The sequence below is a fragment of the Canis lupus genome, chromosome 21, assembly GCF_011100685.1.
Source record: "Canis lupus familiaris isolate Mischka breed German Shepherd chromosome 21, alternate assembly UU_Cfam_GSD_1.0, whole genome shotgun sequence".
In the NCBI taxonomy this organism is placed as follows: Eukaryota; Metazoa; Chordata; class Mammalia; order Carnivora; family Canidae; genus Canis; species Canis lupus.
Genome location: NC_049242.1, coordinates 14,877,288 through 14,904,618, shown reverse-complemented (window position 1 = coordinate 14,904,618; position 27,331 = coordinate 14,877,288). Strand labels below are relative to the sequence as shown.

General features: G+C 36.2%; 1 protein-coding gene across 18 annotated transcripts in view; it reads right to left on the bottom strand.

Moving 5' to 3' along the window:
• Window positions 1-27,331, bottom strand: part of DLG2 (discs large MAGUK scaffold protein 2) — a 1,987,603-nt gene that overhangs the window by 974,115 nt on the left and 986,157 nt on the right. For 15 of the 18 annotated variants that reach the window (XM_038568427.1, XM_038568453.1, XM_038568428.1 and 12 more), the window contains one exon: window positions 22,409-22,570. In XM_038568427.1, the coding sequence (XP_038424355.1) occupies window positions 22,409-22,570 (162 nt within the window). The remainder of the gene's footprint in view (window positions 1-22,408; window positions 22,571-27,331) is intronic. The other 3 variants (XM_038568421.1, XM_038568435.1, XM_038568438.1) reach the window with 1 other exon arrangement.

Here is a 27,331-nt window from a genome sequence, read left to right as displayed (position 1 = left end):
AGTTAAGTCTTGAGTTCCCTATAGGTCTTTTAACTCAAGGCAAAGAAAATATCACCCTATCAACTCTAGGAGTAAGATTAATTTTATATCAAGGAAAGAAGACTTTGAAAGAAGTCATTCAAACTGAAAATATATCCTAAGAAATGGAATGCATTAATTTAGAGGAACGATTACATTTGGAATTTGCACTAATCCTATTCTCAAATTTAAACTTGATTTAAGTTTTATTTGAAACAACTATATCTCTATGTATCTCAAAAATCACGAAATGTAGAAGAAGGTAAAGGTATTCATACTTGACAAGAAATTTCAGTTTGGTTTCTAAAAATCATCTCAGATCTATAAAAGTGAAACTTTTTAGGTAATTCTTTTTCTATCCTAGTTCACTCTTAGCAAATGAAATGACAACATTTGATTTATGTGCCATGGACATAGTCTATTCTCTAGAGCAGCCAAAAAGATGTATTTCAAAATATAAATCACATCATCTTACTCTTCTGCTCAAACCCTTCCACTGGTTTCTTGTTCTGAATGAAACCACAGGTCCTTATTTTGGTTTATAAGACACAAATGAGCTACCTGCCACATCCATTTTAACTTCCACAAAACCTCTCTGACACTACTCGTTACATTGGTTCTTCTTGTTCAGTGTGCCTTCCTGGTCTTTTTTCTGATTCTTGAACACAGTAAACATGGTCTAACTTCAGGGCCTTTGCACTAGCTGCTGCCTTTCATTGGACACTCTCCATTATTTGCATACCTAGCTTTCTTATTTTTCAGGTCTTTGCTCAAATGTCATTGTAATAGAAATTTCTTCCCTCACCTTTCCATCCAAAATAGTCTCATTATCATTCTCCCCAATATCGCTTCCCCACACTATCATTCTCTAATAATGCTTTTTTTCATAGCATTTATCACCATCTAGCATTATATGTTTGTTTGTCTGTCTCCTTCCACCATAATTAAACTTTATGAAAAGAGAAGCTTCTGTTTTATTGATCACTGTTATCTCTAGTGCTTTCATTTGAGTCCGATAAAAAGTAAATAATAAATGTTTGGTTTTGGCTGAATGTATGTGTATAGGTTATATGGGCTTCTACAACATGACTGACTTTCTAATACTAACATACAGAAATTCTGGGTAAAATGTAAAAATAAATATTTTAAATATACAGCGGAGCTCAAACATAATAATTGGAAATCCCTAGGTGATTTTATATATATATCAGAAATTTGAAACTAGAACAATCAGCCTATAAAAACCAATGCTATTGTATATAGACTATAAAAATCATAATAGCTTGAAACTGGAGTTGTAATATCTACTTGGGAGATGTGGCATTGATTTGAACCTGCGACCCTTAAATGAAGTGTGAATTCTGGCAAAACTGTCCCTTAAAGAAAAAAAAAAAAAATCTCTGAACTTGTCTTGAAGAAACAACAAATAATATAGTCTCTGCTTTAAATAACAAAGCTTTTAAGGAAATTTGAATTTCCAAGCCAGCTCTTTATGTGAGTGTGCATTCCAAACTTTTAATTTCCATGTAGTGTGAGACTCTCTTAAATTGATAAATTAATGTAGAGCCCTGTGATCTGGACTGTTCTGTAGAAGTAATCACACAACCTTTCTCTGGTGGTATTTCTCCATTTCATGGCAAGCATAATTATTACTGACAAAATCATTTTTATCAAAGTTGAACTCACAATTATAAATTACAAACTTCAGGAGAAAATGCTCCACCAGGAAGGAGAAACAGCAAGTGCAATAAGTGGAAGGATTCACATAAAGAATTTGAAAAAAGATGAATAATCGGAGAAGGTAAAAAATATAAAAAACTATATCAGTTTAAAGTGAAAAATAATGGCAAATTGAATGGCAAATTTTTCGAAGGAATTGGTGAATTGAAAAATATGTAGAATACAAACTAGAAAGAAAATGTAATCGAATAAATGAAAAAGACTGATATGGAGGATAGAATAAGAAGCCCAACTTAAAGCTACTCAGAAGGAAACAATAGAAAAAGTAGCGAAGAGGCAATATTGAAAGATTTTAATGCTTAGAAATTTTCAGAATTAAATAAAGACGTGAATCCTCCTAAAACATGAAAAAGCATGCCAAATTTTAAGCAACATAAAAATAAATTTACGCTTAGGTACTTTAGTAAAACTACAAACTACCAAAGATAAAAAGAAAACCTTAAAAACATCTGGAGATGTTTCTAAAGGAGATGGAACATCTCCTTCCTTGATGTTTAGAATTCAGTGGCTGAATAAGTACTAACTGTACTCCAGAAGGAGAAAAAAAAATCAAAATTTAATCAGAGCTCATTTATCCTTATTGTGTTTATCATACAATAATTAGAAACAGTAAGTTAGAATTAGGTGAAGCTTACATTCTGGAAGTCCAAAGAAGTTGGGGAGTAACTACTAGGTGCCAGATACTATGTTTTGTTTTGTTTTTTAATGTTTTACCTAATTTAATACCCATTCTCATATCACATTTTATAAAATGAAAATGAGTTCCGAAATATCTTGCCCACTCATGTTAATAAATAAGCAAGAGGGATCCCTGGGTGGCGCAGCGGTTTAGCGCCTGCCTTTGGCCTAGGGCGCGATCCTGGAGACCCGGGATCGAATCCCACATCAGGCTCCCGGTGCATGGAGCCTGCTTCTCCCTCTGCCTGTGTCTCTGCCTCTCTCTCTCTCTCTCTCTGTGTGACTATTATAAATAAATAAAAATTTAAAAAAATAAATAAATAAGCAAGAGACAGAATTCCTGAATAAAAAATGAAACTGAACAAATTACAAAAGCTATGCTACTAACCAGGTTTTGTGACTTTAAAGAAGTTATAAAGCCTGAGACTGTTTTGTCTGTAAAACGGGAGTAAAAATGGTACTAACCTCATAGAATTGCTGTGAGGAACAGTTTTGGAATATAAGTTATACATGATTTGGCACATATCAAATACTTTTATTTTATTTTTTAAAAATATTTTATTTATTTTATTCATGAGAGACACAGAAAGAGAAGCAGAGACATAGGCAGACGGAGCCCAGTGCAGGACTCCATCCTGGGACTTCAGGATCACCACCTGAGCCAAAGGCAGATGCTCAACCACTGAGCCACTCAGGCGTCTGCATATTGAGTACTTCTTAAATGCGAGGTATTTGTGTTATTAACAGTTGATTATGGCATTTGTCAGGCAACCACTCATCGTAGGAAGACACCTTAGTTTATTCAACTTTGTCTCTAATAGTCTTACATAATAGGAATTTTATTAACATCAAGTGAATTATGATTAAAGTATAATAATCTATGTTCATAGTATTGACCATAAACAATGATAGATTAGCCTTTGCTTGGTATTCTCTAAAACTGGAAAAGCCAAGTAATCCATTTAGAAAGTCTCCCATAAAAGTAATAAGTAATTTGCATCACTTTAAAGAATAAACTTAAGTTATCAGAGAAACTTCTTACATGGAACATCTCCTTCCTTGATGTTTAGGATTCAGGGGCTGAATAAGTACTAGCTATACTCCAGAAGGAAAAAAAAAAATGTCTGTTTCTCAGAAGGTATTTTTTTATTTTTATTTATTTTTTTGGTATTTTTTTAGATAAGAAAAATAATAATCTATCAAATGGGCTTGGTGGGTGTGCCAGAAAAATGATATTGTACTGAGAAAACACTACAATTCCCAACTTACAATTTCTTGATGTCAAATATGGAAGCATTTCTAAACTTATCTTTCTAAATATATTTTTAAGGTAGAATGTCCTTCTCCTTTCAATCTAAATGTAGTAATAATCAAATGAAATGAATGACTATATAAAAAATAAAAATGAACCTTATCCTTGGAAAGTGTGCTTATCCTATAATCCACACAGTACCTTTTCTTTGGACCCTAGGTCGAATGAATCCCTCCTTCAGGAACTATCGAAAATTAATATAGCATTTATACTTCAGAATGTATAATTCTGAATTTATATATATGATATAAAATCAGAATTAAATCCGAGTTTATATACATTTTGTCTCCCCTACAACATCTGGAATAATGCCAGTGCTTAGAAGCTTCCAAAGAAATCTTCACTAAGTGAGATTTGATTTAAAAGTTTACATTGACATCTACTAAAGTACCAAGTAGTCTGGTAATCATCAATAATGTTGGGACCTAAACAGCCCAGTGCTTAAATAAATGCTACCATTAACGACAATCTTCAACAATAAGGTAACCACTGAGGAGTACTCATGGTGCCCTCCAGAGTGCTCGATAACTATGCTGGTTTTTTTATACACTCTTCTTCAGTATTTTTTTTAAGATTTTATTTATTTATTCATGAGAGACACAGAGAGAGGCAGAGAGAGAAGCAGGCTCCCTGTGGGGAGCCAGATGCGGGACTCGATTCCAGGATCCTGGGATCATGACCTGAGCCAAAGGCAGACACTCAACCACTGGGCCGCACAGGTGTCCCTCTTCTTGAGCATTTTTAAAACTTGCCTCATAATAAAAATCATCTGAGATGTATGTTAAGAATGCAACTTCTCAGGCCCCTGACTAGAGATTCTAATTCAGTAGGTTTAAATGGGCCCATGCATGCAGATTTTTATAAAAGGATTCCACATGGTTCTTATGGTGAAGTAAAATTTGGGGAAAACTAATTCTCACAGCAGGCCTTTCAATTAAGTAAGATGAACATATCGAGATTCAAAGTGTTTTGTGACATGTTCAAGGTCACACAGCGAGCAAATGACAGAGCTACGGTTCAAAATTAGTTCTGCATGCTCCAAGGCCTATATAAGTCTACTTCTCAACTTTTTCAGCCAAGGCAAACAAAAGGCGTTAGGATTAGTACTGTTCCTCAGACCTGAGGAAGCTATGAATGCCCTTGAACTAAACTCTGGGATGAATTGAAGCCAGTTTCCAACCAACTTAACTGGGACCAGAACGTGCACAGTAGCCTGTGACCAGAGCTAGAGCTGTTTTTACCTAGTTAAACTCTGCTTCAGCCTGACAAAGAAAAAATGATGATTTGGGGTCTTTGTCTTTGCCTTTGAATCTAAAGGCAAGCTCTTTTCTCAGCCAAGGTAATCAAAAGGCTTTAGGATTATTGCTGTTCCTTCTTACACATGGGCAACAGGCCAGGTGGCATTTCCAAAGGCAATAGGCATTTCTTAGTAAAACCATAAAAACAGCTCTGCCTGTGACCTCCTAGTAGGAGGACCATTATAACTTTTTATGTTGTGCTAATCTTTTTCAGCCTTTCTGCATGGGAGAGTCTGTCTGTCCTCGAATTTCTTAGCAAACAATATCAACATTTATCAGGAACTTCTAGGAGTATAGAGAACACTGCATGTTAATGGAGATCCAACTATTGCAGTGCCTTCGAAACATCAGGTTTGAGACAATATGGGGGGGATGTTACTAGCAACTCTATTTTGAGCTTTCACTTTGCTTGCCTTATTTGTTTGTTTCTCTTCTGCAGCTGACTTTGAGCTCCTTTAGAACAGGGACTGTTTCTCATGTATCTTTAGATTTATAGGAGTTTGCACAAGGCAGAACATAATGAATACATGATATGTTTGCAGTATGAAATTGCAAAAGAATTTAACGATGTGATCTTAAGCAAATAGCCTAATCTCATTTGGTCTATTTCTTTCTCTGAAAGGTATAAGTAATAATAATTGGCCACCTATTTTACAGGGCTGTTGTGCTAATGGAAGGAGACATGAGAGAGCACTCTGTAAACCATAAAACATCTAATGTGAATACAAGATAGATGTATTATGTCCCATTCATCATTCCACTCTGTGGTACCTATCACAGTGCCTGGCCCAGAGCAGGTACTGAAACAATGTTTAACAAGTAACCTAAACCTCAATTTACCATGAACATGGCTGTGCTCACTTCGGCAGCACATATACCATGAACACAGCAGCACAGTGCCCAATCTCACCAAATTTTCATTTCAATTCCATATAGTACTCATATTTTCATATTATAGATGAAAACAACATCATAATCAACAACAACAACAACAACAACAAAGCTTAAAGGGACCAGTGACTTGCCCAAGGTCACATACAGTGAGTTGGTAGGATCTTGGACTGAACCATTCAGGTGTCATTTCAGAGTCCTTGTCCTTAACAGTTTATGAGCAAGAATGGAACTGGGATTAACAGAGGGACTAAAAGAGAAGAGGGGGAAGGAGAAGAAAATACAGGATAACCACTCAGCTAATGAAAGCTAACACAGAGGCGATTTAGAGATGTCAACTAGTGTCTCTAAGTATAAAATGCATTTAAATATAAGATATTGTCTTTAAAATAGACAGTACTCACTGCCTCAGTAGATTCTCCATAAGAAAACAAAAAGCAAACTCCAAAATCAGTTCCTCCAACAAATTCACTACCAAAGTATGATGAGTGTGTTGAAAGCTCTTGAAACTGTCAGCATCTGCTTTGCTGGGACTCATCTCATCTGATCATTCATTTGACAGAGGAACAGCTTCAACTTCTGCAGTTTTCCTTAAATTGCTGAGATTTTTCCCCCCAATTAAATCACCCAGTGACAGCAGCAATTCTATTAGGCTACTTTCTTAACTCGGTCAGAAGGCAGAAAGATAACAAGGTAAGTCTTGCAACAATATAAATCATGTTAAGAACCATCACTCAGTGGCTTCGGATCCAAATCAAAGCTATGAAATACAGGATGACATTAGATGTTGAAATGAAAAATACCAACCATGTTTCTCTGAGACTCCAGCATTAACACACGGCCACATTTTATGTAACAGTCTGCTCAGAGGATTAGTAAAACAGAGGCTGCAAAACCTGGAAATCCTCCTACCCACATTAAGCTAATTGAGTTGGAGACATCCAATTCATCACATTTGCAGCCTGATTTATAAGCAACTCACCCTGCCCTGGAGCAGAAAGTGAAATGTTATGAGCTAGCTATTCTTAAAATTTCAAACCCAGCAACTCTGAACCTGTCAATATCTTAATGGTACAGAGCAAAGAGGAAGAATCCAATTCAAGTGCACTTCTGTGACCCTGATGAAAAAATAAATATCCACTGCTCATTTGATGACTGACATTTCCATGAACAATCTAGCCACATATCGGAAACCCTCTGTGCCTGAATACTATGGCAAATGGATCATCATTTTAGCAAGTTGATGGGGTAATTTGAAATCAGTTCTTTGCTAGACTGCAACTTCCATTCAGCATAAAGAAAATAATCTTATGGCAGTTAAAACCCCAATTCAGAGAGGAAGGATATTATAGCTCTTGGCTTGCATAGCTTATGATACTAACTAATAAACACAGAAAATTGCCTTAGGAGCACACATCAAAAATACTGAGAGGATGGGATCAGAAGCTGAAGTTCTGCATTTAGAGCACTCCCCTGAAGCAAATGCACCCTCGATCCTTCTCCTTTGGGCAAACCTGTTGATCACTGCTGCTGAGGGCTGCCAGGGAATGAGGCATGCCTCACCAACACACTGGATTGGGAGCCTCCTATTCTTTGCTTTTTGTTTTTTTCCTGACACAAAATATTTCTTCTTGAGAATGACAATCATGCCTTTCACAAAAACTGAGGCAGAGAAATGATAATCTCAGATTCTCAGAGACGGAAGGGGGCTTAAAATTCATTTGACCCAAAAATTCTTACCTATGTATGGGCCTATGGTCCTTAGGGAGTCCATAGATGGGCTCTAAGTGAGGCTTATATTCCCTGAAAATTTATGTACCATTTTTGTGGGTATGTATTGCTGGACTTTTTAATCAGAAAAAGACTCATAGTTTTCATCAATTTGTCAAAGAGGCTCATGACTAAAAATATTGTTGCCCAATATCCTATCTCATACCTGACTCATCTCTACTCAAATATCTTATTTGAGTATTTTCTAACCTCTGTTTGAACATCTTCAGTAATAGGAAGCTCACTACCTTATGAGCAAGCCCATCCTATCTTTCATCAGGTCTATTTTTAAAATAAAAAGCGAGTAATAACAACAAATATTGCATGACTTCTGTCCCCTCATTGTCTACCCTAGAGGTCACGGTGTCTATAGAAATTATTTCCAATAGTGGCTAATTGTAAACAATATGAAGCCAAGGACTACCATGTCCCCTGAGCTGAGTCTATTCTCCAAGGACAACATCACTCATGACTTTAATTTTCCATCTGATGTGATTTTAATTCCCTCACTGGCATATTTTCCCCTCTTAGGAAGCACTCTGATTTACCACCATTCTCCCCGAAATACGCTTCTTGGATCCTAAGGCTACACTTTGGAAAGTACAGAATTATCAGCTCTTTGTTCTTGGTGTGACAATTCCATGAGTGTAGCCAAAAACTATTGACTTTTGTGAAATTCCCACATACTGACAACTCTGTGAACTGACTGTATGCTGAGCACCCTCAAGCTCCTTTTTCCTTATCATGTGTTGCTTTGTCCTTCTCTATGAGCCATCCCTAAAAGTGGGAATGAGGAGAGGGAAATGGTAGGGGAATTTCTCAGAGAAATAGGAAGGGAAGGTGAAGGTAGCCATAGGAATCTGGCAGGGGGGTGAGTATTTCAAGCACAGATAGTAAAATTCAAGCTGACAAACAACAACCTCTTTAAACTTAAAAACTTCACTAAATGGGTTTATCATTGTCTTCAGTATACAAATGTGGAAATTGGAGCTCAGAGATAAATGATTTCCCAAATGGCATACTTCTGACCCCAAGCCCACACTGCCCTGCAGCCTGGTGGTGCACTTAATAAGATAAGTATCTCCACTATGTAGATTGTATTTTAGAGGTAGATCTTTTAAATTTGGGGTTCTTTTTAATATACCTATTTCATCAGTGTTTATGCAAATACACAACATGATATCACAGTTAACTAGTGATGAGGAAGATATTATTCATACTTGATCAAACTGGCACATAATTTAGCCAGGGAGATTTAGGAGGAGAGAGATCTTTTTGTCTAATGTCAACAATCCTGATTTGTCAGGCAGAGAGAGAAGCAGGCTCCATGTAGGGAGCCTGACATGGGACTACATCCCGCTTCTCTAGGATCATGCTCTGGGCCAAAGGCGGCACTAAACCGCTGAGCCATCTGGGCTGCCCTATAATTAATTTTAAATAAATTTTAATAATTATGTTTTAGTAATCACATTTAAATTTATAATTTTATTAATTAAAAGATTATGTAATTTTATGTATGTATTATATATACTATAGTATATATCATATATTTTTATATAATTTATAATTTTTATGAATTAAAAGTTCATAACTAAAAGCTGAATACAGAAATACAGAAATATCTTTTTTTTGAATACAGAAATATCTTACTGTTCTTTGAGAGAATATACTAACAAAAAACTTATTAAATTTCTTCACATACAACATGAAAAGATAAAACTAGAAAATCTCTAGAGAACCAGCTCTGAAATTTACTTAATACAATTTTGAGCTTTTATAAGTGATCCATGACTTCTATGCATGCCCTGACTTAATGGCCCTTAAAGGGACCCTCTATTGGTGTTATATGTAAAGGGACTTCAATAAGAACCTCTTGAAAGCATTTTAAATAAACTTACCTGTGACCCCAAATTGGCCACGAACTCTAACACACTCAATGTTCTGCCAATAAAGAAGGAAGAAATCATCTGCTGTCACTGTGATTTTGGTGAGTCAGCTGGCCTAGGGGAATACATCCTAAGAGTGCTGCCTTGGAGTTAAATCTGCTCAATTGACATTGGCAATTCCTCTGTGAGTTGGCAAAAATCAATTCAACTTTCTCTACCATATTTTCTCATAAAACATTCTCTCTTAAACAAGCATTATGAGGTTTCCTTTGTATATGCCTATACAAGAATTTAAAAATTGCCTTCTGGAATTCCATTTGTACTTAATAACCTTTTTAAGTAAGGCTTCAAAAAAAGCACTTAGTTACATAGTTTATGGTTACTAAATGATTAATGCACATCTTGATTTTCCTCATAGAATTTAAGGTCCTCGTAAACAGAGGATCTATCTCTTATTTTATTGTCTTTAAGGTGTTTAGCAAAGGCCTGATAAGACACATGACAAACATTTAATACATGCTGTGGCATCACGGGATTTAAGACAGTAGTTCCTCAAAGTTAGTGTGTAACAAAGTCACCTGGAGAGGTAATAAAAATATCGAACCCTAGGTTTGGTGAAGTAGGATGGGGCTGGACTTCTGCGTGATTCTGATATATATCTAAGTTTGAGAAACTCTGGTTTAAGTAACTTAATTGTTAGTAATGCCAGCCACAACAAAAGCTGGATGGAGAAAATAGGACTAATAAATATAAAGTGTTCAAGTTCAGGCTTTGACATTTCTGACCAATGTGTTTTTAGGGAAACGTTTAAGTCCTTCAGGCCTAAGGTTTTCTCCCTCATCTTTCCTTTTACAATATGGAAAAGTTGGACCAGATCAGTGGCTTCCTGAGTTTCTTGACCTTGATCACAATAAGAAATATATTTTATACTTTAAGGCAGTAAATACCCAAATGCATCCATGCTAAACTGAAGTAAAGGTCTCTACTTGTAATAGACGCTCATATTTTCTATTTGTTGTTATTCTATTCTAAAATTACCAAGTAAATTGATTTCACATCTAATAATGAGTCAGTTGCAGCTTGAAAATGCTGGATTTGATTGTCCCTTTCAGTTTTAAAACTATGCATTTCTCATTTACTGGTGAATAATATAGGAAAGTGACTGAGAGTGAGAGGTATGATGTCAGACTAGCTGCAACATACCCCAGAGCTATCAAGGACTAACTGTGATCTTAGAAAAGTTTTTTCTAATCTCTCTGTGGCCATTTTCTTTTGTTCACAAAGTGGAAATAATAAGAAAACCTATCCTATAGGGTGGTTAAATGGAATAACTCAATACACGTAAAGCATTTAGAATATTGCCATTGTATAATAGAATTTCAACAAATACTGCATTTTACTACTGTTCTTTATCCTAAAACAGCCTCTAGGTAGAAAGGTTGATAAATGGATATGAATACAAAGAAAGAAAAAAATGAATGAAATTAGACTTTAGACCTTAGCAGCTACCTCATACCCCCTCCCCACGAAGGAAAACAGTGTATCTTTGTTGAACAAATATAAATGAGCAAGTAAAGACTGTTGATATGACCAAAATCTCCTTGTTAAAGAGAACTCCAGGTTAACCTGATTTCAACAACAAAATTACACCTTGCAAAATGGTACTGGAGTGAATCCTTAGAGTTTACAGAAGTGGGATTTGATCCATATTTATAATTACTGAAGTATGATTATAAATACATTGCTAGACATAGAATAAAAACTTTTAACTAAGAACTTTAAATAAAGAGACCAGGAATTGCATATCTAAGTCAATGATTCTCTCCAAGAGTCATCTTGAAAGGTTATACAAATGTTCTAACATGCTCCATAACTAGCCACCAAAGAAAATACCTTTTTATGCTTTAGTACAGTCTTGTTTGAATCATCTAACATCTGGTCATGCCCAACTTATTTGCTACACTTTATTTGAACTAGCCAAACTGACATTCATTTTCATATAAAAGACAACAGTTTTGGATAATACACCTTGCTTAGCTGAGATGAGAGTATTCTGTAGTATAAAGCTATTGTCTCAAGGATAGTAAGTATTTTAACAAGAGTCCATCTTTTCTGAGAGCTCAAAGAGTTGGCTGATCTGAAATTAAGATTTGCTCTTTCATATACACTCATTTTCTACTTTAAAAAAATCTAATTACCTTTTACTGAGCACCTAGTAGGCATCAAGTTCTATGCTAAAGACTATTCATGTATTATCTCAAGCAATCCCTACAGCAATGCTGTGAGTTCCATATTAGTAATTATAGTAGGGAAGAGGTCAATAGATTTGCTAAAGAACACACTTAAGAAGTAAAGTAGGTAGAATTTGGATGCAAGTAGGTCTGATTCTAAAGTCCATCTGCTTCCTACTGCATGCTATTACTTTTCCAAATCAGTTGGGAAAGAGTTTAAAATTCTATAGCCCAATCAATGTCAACACTTATTTATGAATGTATGTGAGATGTGGAATAATTTTTATATATCTTTGCTAATAAAAAAGGAATTGAAAACATCATTAAGCTCATGTGAGGACGGCCTCTGTGAGCTTATGTTTTCTTTCTTTCTTTCTTTCTTTCTTTCTTTCTTTCTTTCTTTCTTTCTTTCTTTCTTTCAAGAGACAGAGAGAGAGAGAGGAGAGTGAGAGTGAGCTGTAGGGAGAGGCAGAGGAGGAGAAAGAATCTTAAGCAGTTTCTGCATCCAGCATGGAGCCCCAAGCAGGTCAAGACCCTGAGATCATGGCCTTAGCCAAAATCAAGAGTCAGATGCTTAACTGGCTCAGCCTCCCAGCCACCTGCACATATGTTATTTCTTACTGTTACAGAAAGTCTTGGTAATAGTGAAATCTTAGTCTTGAGAAGAACTTCGGTATGTAACTAAGGAATATCTGCAGCTATAAGTAATCACTAATTACACTTATTTATGATTATTACAAATATTCTTTTTAAAAAGAATATATATATTTATATATATGCTTTAATATAGATAACCTTTAATATATATAACATAATATTTCTTAGAGAAAATTTATTATTGCTGTTGCTATAATTAGTATACAGATGAACAAAATAGGAGATTTAGATGCCATTCCACGTACTTATCTTTCCAAAGTCATGATGAAAACCTATTAACCCAAGGTGGGCTAGTTCTAGATAGCAGTTTTGAATTGTAAGATAATGTGGTAGTCCTATGCCTATCACTTTCTTCTTCCCTTTCTTGAACTTCTGGCTGGAATATCCAGGATTATTTGAGGCATGCTATCAGTATCCTTTCCAATTTATGATAACTGAAGAAATGTTTCATTTGCATAGAATTTTGACCAGGAGCTTTTGTGTCTGGATTCAGTATATATGTCTGTCAAGACCATATTTCACTCAGCCTTTTCCTTTCACCAAGGTCTGGGCATGGAACAAAAATGCATTATTCACAAGTATGCAAATCCCTGCCAAAACCTTCTTATGTTTTTAGTAACTAAGACTCAATTTAGCCTCACAAATCTTAGGTTTTTCCCTGAAGACCATATGCTTCCTGAACCATCAGCTCAGCTACTCCCACCATCTAGTGGCAAGAGACAGAAATGAACGAACTTTACATTTTTAAAAATTATGAATGTTCTAAAATAGCAAAATTAGCTTAGTTTTCTAATTAGTAATACTAAAAGCACTGTGAATAAAGAGGAAAAAAACACATTTTTTTTCAGTTAATGGTCAGGACCCCAAGACTTGGGTTCAAATATATTTCATAAGGTATTTCTTTCTCTCCCTTTTCTCAAACAGTTATCAAGTAACTAGTATTTGAAAGACATCTAGTGTTTGGCCAACACTACTTTAAGTACTATAAAGAAGGTACATTTTTTAAATGTACAAAATATGATCCTCTTTTACTAGAAATGTATAACTCAATTAAGAAATATCAAACTACACATTGTGGTAAATCACTCACTGCCTCATAGTCTACTCAGGAGGCCCCTCTCTATCCAAAAACCCTGGCATGGTGGTACTGTCTCCTGTAATGCAGTCATCAGCAATCTCCCCACTTCCCCTGGGCAATCCTGGCAATACTGCTTCAACTACACTGAAGACTGCAAAGCTCGCTTTCTAGATCAGACTGCTCTCAATTCCCAGATCTCTGTTTCAAACTGCATATGAAATCCTTCAACCTGGGTACAACAAAAATACCTCAAGCTTCATTATGAAAACCCAAACTCATAATTTTTTCACCTTACCCTAAAGTCTACTCTTCCTTTGGCATTCTTGATTTCATTTCATGATACCTCCTCTGTGCAGTTGATTAATTTAAAAAAATGTGAATTAATCTCTATTTATCTCTCTTCTCTGCTTTCTATACTTATTAGGTCTCAAAGTTTTGATGATGGCTCTTCCTAAATAAGCTTTCTAGTCTATCCCTGGTCCCACCCCCAATGCCTCTGCTTTATCCCAGAGCTTCTCCACCTCTGGTGTTTTATCTGACGTCCTCGACTGTGATATCACTGTTTTCTTGTTTTTCTTCTTCTCTTCTATATGACATGAGTAATGCTCTAATTTACAAAACTGACCAGGTCTCTCCTCTTTTAAACTGTTGTAGTCATTCCTCATTACCTACAAGGCAAAATCCAATTTCCACATAGGACCCTTCCTTACTTGTTCCTACCCATCTCTCTCACTTTATGGCATGATTTTGGCCTGGTACTTCTTCCATCATTCTTTCATTCCCTCTCTCTCCTTCTCAACCATTTGCAATTTCTAGAATTCTTAAATACTGCTACAAAATTGCTGGAATCTAAGACAATGATGACCTCTCTCCTACAGCTCTTACTTTCTTCAAGTCAAAAATGACCTCCTCTATTATGCTTTCTCTGACCACATCCAACTCTAGCACTCCAACCTTAGAGAAAAATTAAACCACTTCTCTGTCTCTTGGGAAATTGCCTGTTGTTTAATCCTTTCTTTATTGCACATAATATGACATATTTTATGTATGCATTTCCAAGTTTATTAATCTAACTATGGCATGTAAGCAACTTGAATGAATGTTCTTCTCTGTATCCTCAGGGAATAACATAGAGCCCCAGCATACAGTAGGAGTTCAAAGAAATTCTATTGTACAAAAGAATGAATAAATGAATCAATCAACCGAAACACGTAAGAGATTTGTTCATTTTAAATTTAACTGCATCTCAGAAATGCCAGATGATTTTCCCAAGTTTATCTAGCCAGAAAATGCAGAATCAGAATTCAAATGCATATTTTTTGGCTCCAAAGCCCATGATGTTATACAACAACCATAATACTTTCTGCCTGGAAGTAATGAAGTCATGAGCTGGGATAGTAGCTGTGGATACAAAGAGGAAAATGAGAACACTAAGATATTTGAAAACAAAGAAAAGATTAAGATGAAGAAAATTCCAAAATGAATCCCAAAATTTCTAGTTTAGAATATTGGAATAATATTAATATGTCACTAACAATAAGGATAGCCATCATTTTTTAATGTACTTCTCATATGTCAAGCTCTGATCTAAAGTCTTTGTATAGATTTTTCTCACTTAAATGTCATAGAGGATATAAATAGATGCCATTATTTTACAAATATAAAAACTGAGGCTAAGGAAGGTTAAGTATTGAGGAAGCTCACATAGCTAGTAAGTAGAGGACTCAGTATTTGAATCTGGTTGAGTCTGATTTCAGGGCTAGAATGAATTTTTATATTATATTTCCTGTTGGTTATATTAGCCTTGGCCTATATCTCTGTTATAGATTTTTCAAAAGTGTATCTGTCCAACCAAAAAATTGTTTTATTTGGAAGAAAGGATTCCATGACCAAATATGTTTGGGAAATACTGCATAATAACCGTATTTCCATCTCAGGGGTTTATAGTGTATATTATCATATTAAAAACTGGAGAAATCCTTCAAAAAGTTAATGGACTTAAATTCTCAAATGTTGGGCAGCCCGGGTGGCTCAGTGGTTTAGCACTGCCTTCAGCCCAGGGCGTGATCCTGGAAACCCGGGATCGAGTCCCACATCAGGCTCCCTGCATGGAGCCTGCTTCTCCCTCTGCCTGTATCTCTGCCTCTCTCTCTTCGTCTCTCGTGAATGGATGAATGAAATCTTTAAAAAAAAAATCTCAAATGTTTTCAGTATTCATGTCTTTATTTTCTTTATAATAGTAACAAAATTCCACTAACACCACTTGACGAAGTACTGGGAAATACTGGTCTAGTTTCATTTGGGAAATACTGTCCTAATTTCATTATAGATGCCAATAAGGGAGAAAGAAGAAAAATAAAACAAGAACAAGATATGATCTAGTTACAGGAGCTTGCATATTTATTAAGAGCAAGACAAATGTAATGTCTAGAGGAAAGGCAAAGTATAGTTATACAAAAATTATTTAGAATAATAAAACAAGATGTATATTTTTAAAAAGCTAACTATGGAAACTGTATGTACCATAAGATGTCATGACCAGGTAGAGTCAGACAAGAATTAATAGGAAAGGCTTCATGGAAGAAAAGGACTTATTATATTGTTGGATAAAATACACTTTCCTATAAGCAGGTTTTGGCAACTTTGGTAAGGAAATAACAGAATAAAGTACACTTTGTTATCTTTCTTGCCTACAGTTTCTCCACTTTTCCCCATATATATTTAACAAATGCATAGTTGTCCAAGGGTATAGAAGTATATTCTAAGTTCTTATATTCTGACTTTTCAATGAACTTCTAGAACTGTTTATTTTGGTCTAAATGAGAATGACAATATAGAAAATCATATTTATCTGATTAAAGAAATTCACATTAATCTATGAAAAACAGCTTTAATCTTCCTTCTAAGTAGTCATTGAATCTAAGATAGTTTTAACTGTAAGATACACCATTTTTTAATGTACCTTGGAGATTATGCCAATTTTAGTTGCAAGATGCCATTTGTTTTAAGACATTTCAGGTATGTAATATATGAGGAAATATCAGGTGTGAAGTTGATGAAATTCTGTATCTGTGATGATTAAGTCAGGGAAAAGAGGACAACAGAAAGGGCAAAATGAGAAGTCTGTACCTGGATTTCCTGTTTGTTTTGATATCAATGTCACCAACCTCACAGAAGGTAATTATTTATGAGTGTTCATATTGCCACTTACAAATAATTAATCCAGCAAGTCTTTTTGAAGGACTAAAGACATCATAATGAAAAAAAACAACACAAACCCTGTTTGTGAGGGTGTTAATATAATGATGGTAATATTGATAGTAAATTTATTAAAACAAAGCCAATGGTTATGAGGAAAAGCAGAAGTAGAACCAGTTGGATTTCTGGCTTAACAAATATCTTGTTAAAATGAAATAGAACTTTATTCATTTATTGATTTGTTGCTGAATGTGTAACTTTTACATTGCCTATTTCTGAAAATGGTAAGATAGTTTATAAAATTATGCACATATAGAATGAATATTTTAAAATAACCAAATAAAAATTATAGAAATAGATCTTGTCAGGTCCTGAGAAGAATCCACATGTTGGTTACAGTTGGCTGGACTTACTTGGGATCTTCGATGACACATGTACCTACTGTGAGTACTATATCTATCTTGTTTTTTAAGATTTTATTTATTTATTTATTCGTGAGAAACAGAGAGAGAGAGAGAGAGAGAGGGAGAGACATAAGCAGAGGGATAAGCAGACTCCATGCAGGAAGCCTGATGTGGGACTTGATCCCGGGACTCCGTGATCACGCCCTGAGCCAAAGACAGATGCTCAACTGCTGAGCCACTCAGGTGTCCTGAGTACTATATATTAATGAAGAAAATACTTCAATTGCTCAAGACAAAGTGTGTCCCTCTTGCCATGGTACGCATTCTTATAATATCAAAGGATTTTTCAAAAGGAAAGGCTCCCAGATACTAGTTTGTGCTTGTTTTGTCTTGTTTTGCCACAGAAGCAGAATATATTCCTTTGGGAGTTTACCACTGGGTAAATTGAGGTATTTTAAAGATAGAACTTAAAAAAAAAAGATAGAACTTATTTTCCTTCTATTTCCTCATAAAGTTTCCATTTATCACCATTCTTGATGACTCTCACTTAGAAAACTAAATTTCTTACACATTCCCTTATATATCTGCTTAATAGTTGTTTTTAATGATGAAATTCCAATATTGCCGTAAGGAAAAAGGACCTTCTCCTTTTACATACATGGACCCAGTAAATGAAAATTTGAATCTAAGACCTCTTTAAAAATAGAACAGTTTAGAGACAGGTGATGTAGCACAGGAATGATAAAGAATATAAGCTTTGGATCCAGAGAGATCTGAGTTATAAATACTTGCACTCCTGTTTACTAGTTCTTTGATTGAAAGGAACTATTTAACTTCAAAATCATGTATAATCGTGTAGAAGTAAAATGAGGTAAATGAAGGAAATGATTTTAAGGCACTTGTCATGATAGGTGGCTAAAGATAATAACAAGATCAAAAACATTTGGTGAGTGGTTGATTATTCTGTGTCAGGCTCTTTCTGAGCAGTTTACATATATTACCTTATTTAATTAATACACAAATCCTATGAGATAAATATAATTGTTACTTTCATTTTACTAATGAGGAACCTAAGATAGAGAGGTTAACTTGATCGAGGTCACATAGCTACCAGGATTGAAATTAAAATTGAGGTATTCTAAAGTCCAGGTTCTTAAAAATAAGCCTGATTGTCCTCCCTCCTCCTTCCCTCTTCTGCTCCTTTTCTCTCTCTCTCTCTCTCTCTCTCTCTCTCTCTCTCTTTCTCTCTCTCTCAACAGATACTCTGTAAAGAGTACTCTCTAGATATCTGGGGTCTCACAGTAGCTAAGCTTCAGGAATGTGAACTCCTGTTGGAGAGTGAGAATAAGTAATAGATAATTAGAACTCAGGTCTTTTAAGAAAGTGATAAGTAGGTTTAAAAATCATGTTTTACTGCCCTTTGTTTCACTATGATCTATTATGATGTGCATAGTAGAGACCCAATTAATATTATGGAATTGACTTAAACTGAAAAGAAAATTCTCATGCTTTATTATAAGCCAGTTTCTTTTGTGGAAGATTCTAGGTAGCATCTGAAGAGAAAGCATCCCCATCTCGAGGCAAAGAAAACAAATTCTGTTGAATTCACTGCAAAATTGCATTGCTCCTTCCAAACCCATACTTCACAATGGCCAAGGCAATCTAATGAAAACAGGCTAAGCAAGCCCATCTATCAACCCAGGCAGCAAGTGTGGACCAAAAGCAGATGAATCTTAGAACCGAGGCTTCCAGTGAAAAGCAGTAATGGAAAAAACGATTGTCAAACCTGCAACGCTCAGATTGTTGGGCTAATGATTCAGAGCTTCCTCAGTGAGGCATTTCAACTGTTATCTAGCAATCTCACACTGGGCTCAGGCATGCCATATGTAAATTTCTAATTAATACTGGATTGCCGCGTGACTCCGAAGCACAATTCAGGCATTATCTAACTGTGGGGTTTGCATCCTCACTCTTCCCTCTTTTAGTGCTTGACCCAAGAGGACCAGACAGATCAAAAGAACAAAGAGGTTGAAAATATGCCAGGTCTAATTGAGAATGTTAACCTTCTCAGCATTTCTCTGACTCAAATAGGCTTCCTTTACGAGAAAAATAACACATTAGATTTTAACCATGGCAGGTTTTCCAAACACTTGAACTTTGATAATATAATAATCCCTTAACAACTTGATTGGGAAATGTGTCCTGCTGCTACAAAAATGCATGCACTTGAGCCTGCCTGTGCTGGAGCCCCCTCATATTGGCTTGTGAAGCGTCATTTGCTTCTTTTTTTCCAAATGCAGTCAGCAGCTTCAGGTTGGTAGCCTGAACTCAGCCATGATGGGAATAATTACACCATGAAATTGGCAAACTCTACACATCTGTGTGTGTGTGTGTGTGTGTGTGTGTGTGTGTGTGTGTGTGGTTTCTGTAAAAACTGTGCCTGCTTATCCCTATCATTCTCGGTGCCATAAGAAAGGTACACAGTCTGTTCATTAAGGCAATCTAAAAGCATATCTTGCTCAACATAAACAACACCTCTCAAGTGTCATGGGGAAAAAGTCTTAGTTCCCAAAGTGCTACTTCACAGCCAAGGTACAGAAGTCCGGAGTGAATTCATTTTTCCCTCCTCTTCACAATACCTTGAGGGATGCTGGGGTGCCCAACATGCACTGGTGATTCCAAAAAGGACGAGATACATATTCCTACCCTGATGTTTCCTATCAGGGGTTTCTTTCTTTTTTTTAATAATAAATTTATTTTTTTATTGGTGTTCACTTTACCAACATACAGAATAACACCCAGTGCTCATCCCGTCAAGTGCCCCCCTCAGTGCCCGTCACCCAGTCACCCCCACCCCCCGCCCTCCTCCCCTTCCACCACACCTAGTTCATTTCCCAGAGTTAGCAGTCTTTATGTTCTGTCTCCCTTTCTGATATTTCCCACACATTTCTTCTCCCTTCCCTTACTATCAGGGGTTTCTTATTCATAGATGACCACTTTTAAAACGGACATGGGGTGTCTTCAGTTAAAGATGTCACCAGAGTAAAACCATAAAAACCAGTACATTGTTTTTACAAAAAGAGAGTAAGAAATAAGACAGAAGGGAGAAACAGAAACAGAAAACCTAAGCTAAGGGAAACCACTGAAATTGGAGATAGTTAATTCTAAGATTCCTGGAAGGCAAGGAATAAAAGGACATGGAAGAGATTCCTTTATATTTGAGATCTGATCTTCGGAAAAAGCAAACTTTTCCTTTAACACTAATAGACATTTTCCAAATGAGACAGTAAGTGGTATAACACATGATGTAATCACCCTAACTGTAGATTCTTAGACAATTATAATACCATGTATATTCTTAATATATCAAATGACGATCCTATCACGCTTTTATTGTTTTGTTCACTTTGTTTGTTTGTCTGTTTACTATAACCAGCTACCTCTAGACAAGCCTGGATTAACCTACCCAGCTTGTGGCCTAATTAGACTAATTAGAATGTGCTAGGAAAGGGAGAAAAATAAGTAGGGAGAAAATAAGGAAGGGAGTTTCTGTGGAGGTTCTTACAAGGATTTCTTCAAAGAGAAAGGAAAAAGCTGAGATTTAGTGATATCCAGGCTTCCACACTTGTCCTTTCTCACTGGTGAGTGCATAGAGTAAGGACGAGCATTTGTTTGCAAAAATGAGCACTTGTTTAAAGAAGGAAAGTATTCATCTGACCACAGACCAGAATCATTGATTCCTAGAGTTAGACTGGAACTCAGAGACAATTTTATGCACCTTCCTGTTGAAGGAGTCCCTTCCACATACCACTGCCAGGTTGTCAGCCAGGTGTGGAAGATTTCTGGGGACAAGGACCATTGTTTCATAAAATAGTGTACACCTGTTTGGGGTAGCTCTAACTGACAGGAGTTTGTGGTTTTATATGATGGTCTCAAATATATTTGCCAGTTATGCTTCTGCCCTCTGGGTGACACCAATATTTTCCAAATGACAGCTCTTGAGGTGTAAGAAGGGATATTTCTATCCTCCAACCCTTAATCTTTTCTTCTCCAGGCTAAGTATATTCATTCCTACCAGTTATTCAACAATTTTTAAAGACTCTGGGAAGAACTGAACAATGAATTCCAGCGGTATAATGTTTGCATATTTTTACATATTATAACATATTTACTAGGATTTGACAATCAACCTATATTTTAATTAATTGGTGGTAACTGGAGCTAGTTTATTTGATAACACATTTTTAGGATGCCAGGGTATTTAAAATGTGCCAAATTTTGGAAATACATGAAAAAATAATTTAGCCTTTCTCTGATGTCTTAGAGGGTATAACAAAATTCTAGAAAGCATTGGGGCCATCTTTATAGCTTTATTTTTAATTGTGACACAGCTATATGGAAGTGCTGATGAAGTGTATGTTCTGGCTAACAAAATAAACAATGAATTTTCTTTAGCAATAGAGTTATTTTAGTAGGGTTTTTCTCTCTGGTTTTTTGTTTATTTTGTCTTGTTTTGTTTTTTATCTGAATTCACTTTGGTTATATCATTGACTTTAGTTCCACTTTTGGTTTTTTTTCACTCTAATCAACATTTATGAGCTTGTATCCAAAGCACAAAATCCCATTGCATCAGCAAAGAAAAAGAATAATTTGGAACCAAACAGCACAGAAAATCCTCTCATTTAATTATCCTTTCTTGTAAAAATACTATTTATCAAGAAATTGTTTAAAAATTAAAGAAAAAAGGTAGAAAGCATAGACAAACCAAAGTATGACACCAAATAGAAAGGAATATAATATAAAATTGAGGTGTTGATGAGCCAATTCACACAGCTTTTTGAGTACTCTACATGGTAGGGCAATCATTAGCTGTTAACATGTTATACTTACTTCCTTTGTTTTATCTGGGACCAGGAATATAGATGGAGAGGTAGCATTTGAGCAAAATCTTGATGTACTCCGGGGCTTTCTAAATATGTGGTTAACTTACTTTCCCTTTCAATTTTCATCTTTTGTTCTTTCCTTAGCCCATTTTTAGCAACTAGAGAGTTCCCATACATTCAAACAACTGCAAGAACAACTGTCCTGTGACAAGAATTCCAAGTAAGACTTCAAACCACAGAAAGACACTTTGGCAACCATGGGCCACTGTAGCATTTTAAGAGACTCATTAATCAGGTCAACAAACATTTCCCTTAGCATTGTAGACCAACCACTGCCGCCAGCTCTGAGAACAATCTAACTGACCTTCAGAGGAGAGATGTGAGACTGCAAGACGTATCCATGGACATTTTCTATTTGAGACAGGTTCTTTTCTGATACATGCACCAGCTCAGGTCCTCTTACTTCATGGGTTAGTCGAGGTAAGGAATGATCATGTGGAGCGTCCTCATCTTGATATCGATACTTCTAGGAGAAAAGACAAGAAATAACCAAAAAAAGCATTAGTGTTTGCAAAGGGTATACTTGACAACTTCATATTCCAACTTAATTTACAGGACACAGTGCATATCTTTTTTTTTTTTTTTTTGACACAGTGCATATCTATTGTTGACCAAAGAGATAACAAATACATTAAAGGGGCCTTGTTGCAGACTCTCCTGGTGGTCACCAAAGCAACCTCAATAACGAACACTGAACAAACCTCAATACTGAGCAACGCTAGTGACTTGTTTTTACCTGCTAACATACTATCTCTGTTTATAAGCTACAGAAGGGTGACACAAATAAGACTGAGACAATGTACCTGAATAGATGAGGAAGTACTCCTCCAAATGACCAGAGTACCTGAGTATATGCTAAAATTTCTAGGCCAAGGATGGAGGGGGAAAAAAAAAACATACTTAGCAATAAAACAGAATTCTGATGCATCCCATTCAGGAAACTTAATTTTGTTTCATAATTTGTGAAACACTAATGTTTCTTCAGAAATGAGGACAAAAATTTGCTACCTACATCATTTGTATTGCCCTTTAAAGGAAGACACTCTTCTCTTCCTTTCATATCCAAAAAGAAGGAATACTGATTTGGGTTAGTCAGATCCTGGGACAAAGGATCACAATTTCCAAAGATGAAGCTTCCTTCTAAAGAACCCCAAAATATCAAGACAAAGGGTCTGCCTATATTCAGATGATTCCCTGAAGGCAAAGAGGTAATAGTTCCTTCTCTCTTGATCCCTTTCCTCTTTGATCATCTTCTTTCTACAAGCCTGTAATAGTAAGAGCGTCCTCTGGCAAAGGTTATCTTTAAATCTTCCAAGAAGACCTAAGGAAGCTGGGAGAGAGGAAGAGGATAAGGACAAGGTATAGGGACAGAGCAGACCCCTGGCCATGGAGTCAGTCTCCATCTTCAGCCTTGGCCTGGGCCTCCTATCTTTCTGTCTCTCTTTACTGCTCACTCCTTTCCTTTTGAAGCTGTCTCTTTTGAGTCCCAATGTTTCAAGGCTGTCGATCTATCTGGGAAAGAAAAAAATGGGAACATTCTATATCCTCCTCCAACCCAGCTAATAAAATGTTACTTTGCCTTACTTTGCCTTTGTTCTGTGAATGGGACAATGTATTAGGGGCAAATATCCAAATACCATTGTAACACACCAACTCAAGCTTAACTGAGCTGTGTGAGACTTTTCCTAATACCTCATTACTGTTATCACCAGCAGTTACTTTTATCACATTGGGTTATTAACAACATGTCTTCTTACAAAATCATGCTATGTTTCTTTCATTTTGAAGGTGAAAGGTGTGATTTCTTGGACATCAGCTCTCAGTGTGACTCATAATCTGATGTAACAAGAAGAAACACCCAGGGTTGGTAATTCAATGTGTGGTTCATCTGAATTCGCGAGTTGATTATAATTACTTGTATTTTCCAGAGAGGCTTTCTGCAGTCTTCCAACTTTAATATTAGTTGTAAAACAAAACTTAACGCAAACTGTATCTTGACTGCAGTTTGCAAAGGATTATCATCTATTTCTTCCATTGTAATCCTTCTTACTTACAATGCTCCATTTTACTTATGAGAAAATGAATTCTCAGAGAATTCTAAGAGACTTCCCCAGGGTCACCTACCTAGTAGGCATCAGAGCTGGGATCCTGCCCAAATAATGTGAATCTGACTCCTATTTCTATCATCAGCCCCTTCTCCTCTCCCATAAGGAGATGAAGTCTGAGTATGATGACTGAATTGGCAGCTTGGTTGAAAATGTTTCATTGAGAACACACAACACAATGCTGGTAGAGTATTTATGTAAACTGCAAACTACCAAACTTCTGTTTTCCTAACCCCATCAATAATTTGGGGAGGTAACCAGCCTCAGAAACAGGGACCAAGTTTAATATTCACTTTTTATTAATTACGTGTTCATTGAGAGTGGAATAATATAATGTATATCCCATTTTTGTGTCTCTGGCTTTCTGTGTACTTGTCCTGCAAAGCCCCCACCACCTTCAATTCTCTCATAGCTACCATCTATGCAGTCACCTGAGCTAGAAAAGTAGGAGTCAGTCAGATTCCATCCTTTCTTTCCTCCCATCTGCTAATTTAATAATTCAGAGTCTGACAAATTTATATCTTAAATAATTCTTTTTTTAAAAAAGATTTTATTTATTTATTCATGAGAGACATAGAGAGAGAGAGGCAGGGACACAGGCAGAGGGAGAAGCAGGCTCCATGCAGGGAGACTGATGTGGGACTTGATCCTGGGACTCCAGGATCACACCCTGAGCTAAAGGCAGACGTTCCACTGCTGAGCCACCCAGGTGTCCCTATCGTAAATAATTCTTGAGTAGCATAATTCATCTTCATTCCCCATCACCACCACTGTCCACATTCAGGTTCATATCAGCTCCCATCCAGGAAACCTCTAGACTGTTTGGACTGCCACTGAGATTGCTCTTTCCCACTCATCCTCTACACTGCACCAGGCAGCGTTCTGAAATTGCAAACTGGCAAAATCCTTCTTTTTAAATCCCTTCAGTGGCCCCCACTATCCACAGGACAGAGCTCAAGCTTCCTTATTCTACTATAAGCTACCCCTCAACACCACTACGTGAGCAGAGCCCCAATTCCTTCTGAACTCCTTTATTTCACCACTCCCATCTCAGGACTGTGGAATGAATATAAATGTATCATTACTTTTGGGTCCTTTTTAAAAAAAATCTGGTAAAATATACCTAAAAATTTCAATCATAACTATGTTTAAGTATTAAGTAATATTAAATATATTCATATTAATGTGTAACCAACTTCCAGAACTTTTTCATCTTGCAAATCTGAAACTGTATAAGCAATTAAACAGCAATGCCCAATTTTGCCATGCCTAGCCCCTGAAAACCACCATTCTACTCATTCTACTCTCTATTTCTATCAATTTTACTACTCTAGATACCTTATATCAGTGGAATAATACAGCATTTATCTTTTTACTACTGGCTTATTTCATTTTGCATAATGTCCTCAAGGTTCATCCATGCTATAGCATGTGAAAGGATTTATTTCCCTTTTCAAGGCTGAGTAATATTCCATTGTATCTACACACTACATTTTGTTTATTCATTTGTCTGTAAAAGGGCACTTTGGTTGCTTCCACCTCTTGGCATTGTGAATAATGCTCTTCTGAACACAGGTATACAAGTATCTCTTTGAAATCCTGCTTTCAGTTTTTTGGGAGAGATACCCATAAGTGGGATTGCTGGATTATATGGTAAATCCAATTTTAGTTTTTTGAGGAATTTATTAAAATTTGTTTTTAAAAGATTGTATTTATTTATTCATGAGAGACACACAGAGAGAGGCAGAGACATAGGCAGAGGGAGAAACAAGCTCCCTGCGGGAATTGATCCGCGCACCCTGGAATCATGCCCTGAGCTGAAGGCAGACGCTCAACCACTGAGCCACCCAGGCATCCCTTATTAAGTGTTTTAACATTTCACATATGTAAAACCATATTCGTTACTCATAACAGTTAGTGTTCTGTGTTCTGATGAGGTTCCGAGAATACCAACAGTAAAATTTTGCAAAGTTAAAATGATTACTGTGGCTCCTCAAGTATTCCTGTATTGAGATTTAGCTAGCTTAGAGAAAGATTCCATCCAGTAAAATATGCATTTTACTCAACTATTTGGACAAATAACTATCCAGACACAGATAGTAAACCCAGTTGAACTTAAATGGTGTCACAAATAACTTACTGTAAATTAGTTATTTTCATAAATTTAAGACCCATTTTTAAGACTGATAGGGCCTTAAATTAGACCATAAAACGAATCTTGATGCCCAATTAATACTTTACTAGTTAAAAACTCTTTTAATATCCATGGATCCTTCAGGCCTCAACTTTGACATAATCTTTCCTGGGAAGCTCTCATGGACTACAAGTCTGAGATTTTGTGGATGTTCCCATAGCTGTCTGTACTCTGACAATCAGGATTTTCATCATGCTGTATGTCTGTGTATTTGTGTGTGCTGTGTGTGTGTGTGTGTGTGTGTGTGTGTGTGTCTACAATTGAGTACTGGGACATTTGAGTTTTATTTATCCTCTTATCTTTAGTACTTAGCCAAGTTCCTGGCAAACACTTAATAAGTATTTGTTGAATAAAGTTCTGAAGGACAAACAAGTGGATGAAATGGGTATCAGTTCCTTAAGCTACAAAATTATTTTGGCTGCAGGATGCAAGTTCTTTCATTGCTGTTTTCATTACAAAACATTAGGAAATCAGGTTTTTGTTTTTTTGGTTTTTTTTTTAAAGATTGTATATTTATTCATGAGAAACAGAGAGAGAGAGAGAGAGAGGCAGAGACACAGGCAGAGGGAGAAGCAGGCTCCATGCAGGGAGCCTGACGTGGGGATGTGGGACTCGACCCCAGGTCTCCAGGATCAGGCCCTGGGCCAGAGGAGGAGCCAAACTGCTGAGCTACCTGGGCTGCCTTTGAAATCAGGTTTAAGCAAAAAAAAAAAAAAAAAGACCATTGCATCATGTGCTTGACACAATCTTAAAGGACATCAGATTCTTAAGTATTCTCTATCTCTCTCCTCATCATTCCTTTCAGTAAAATATGTGAAGAATATAAAGTGAATAAGAAACAGTTCTTGACCTTGAGAAAACCATAAATTATTAAATGAATCACATACATGTGCAGCTAAGTCTCTATACACAATCCTACTAACAAGTA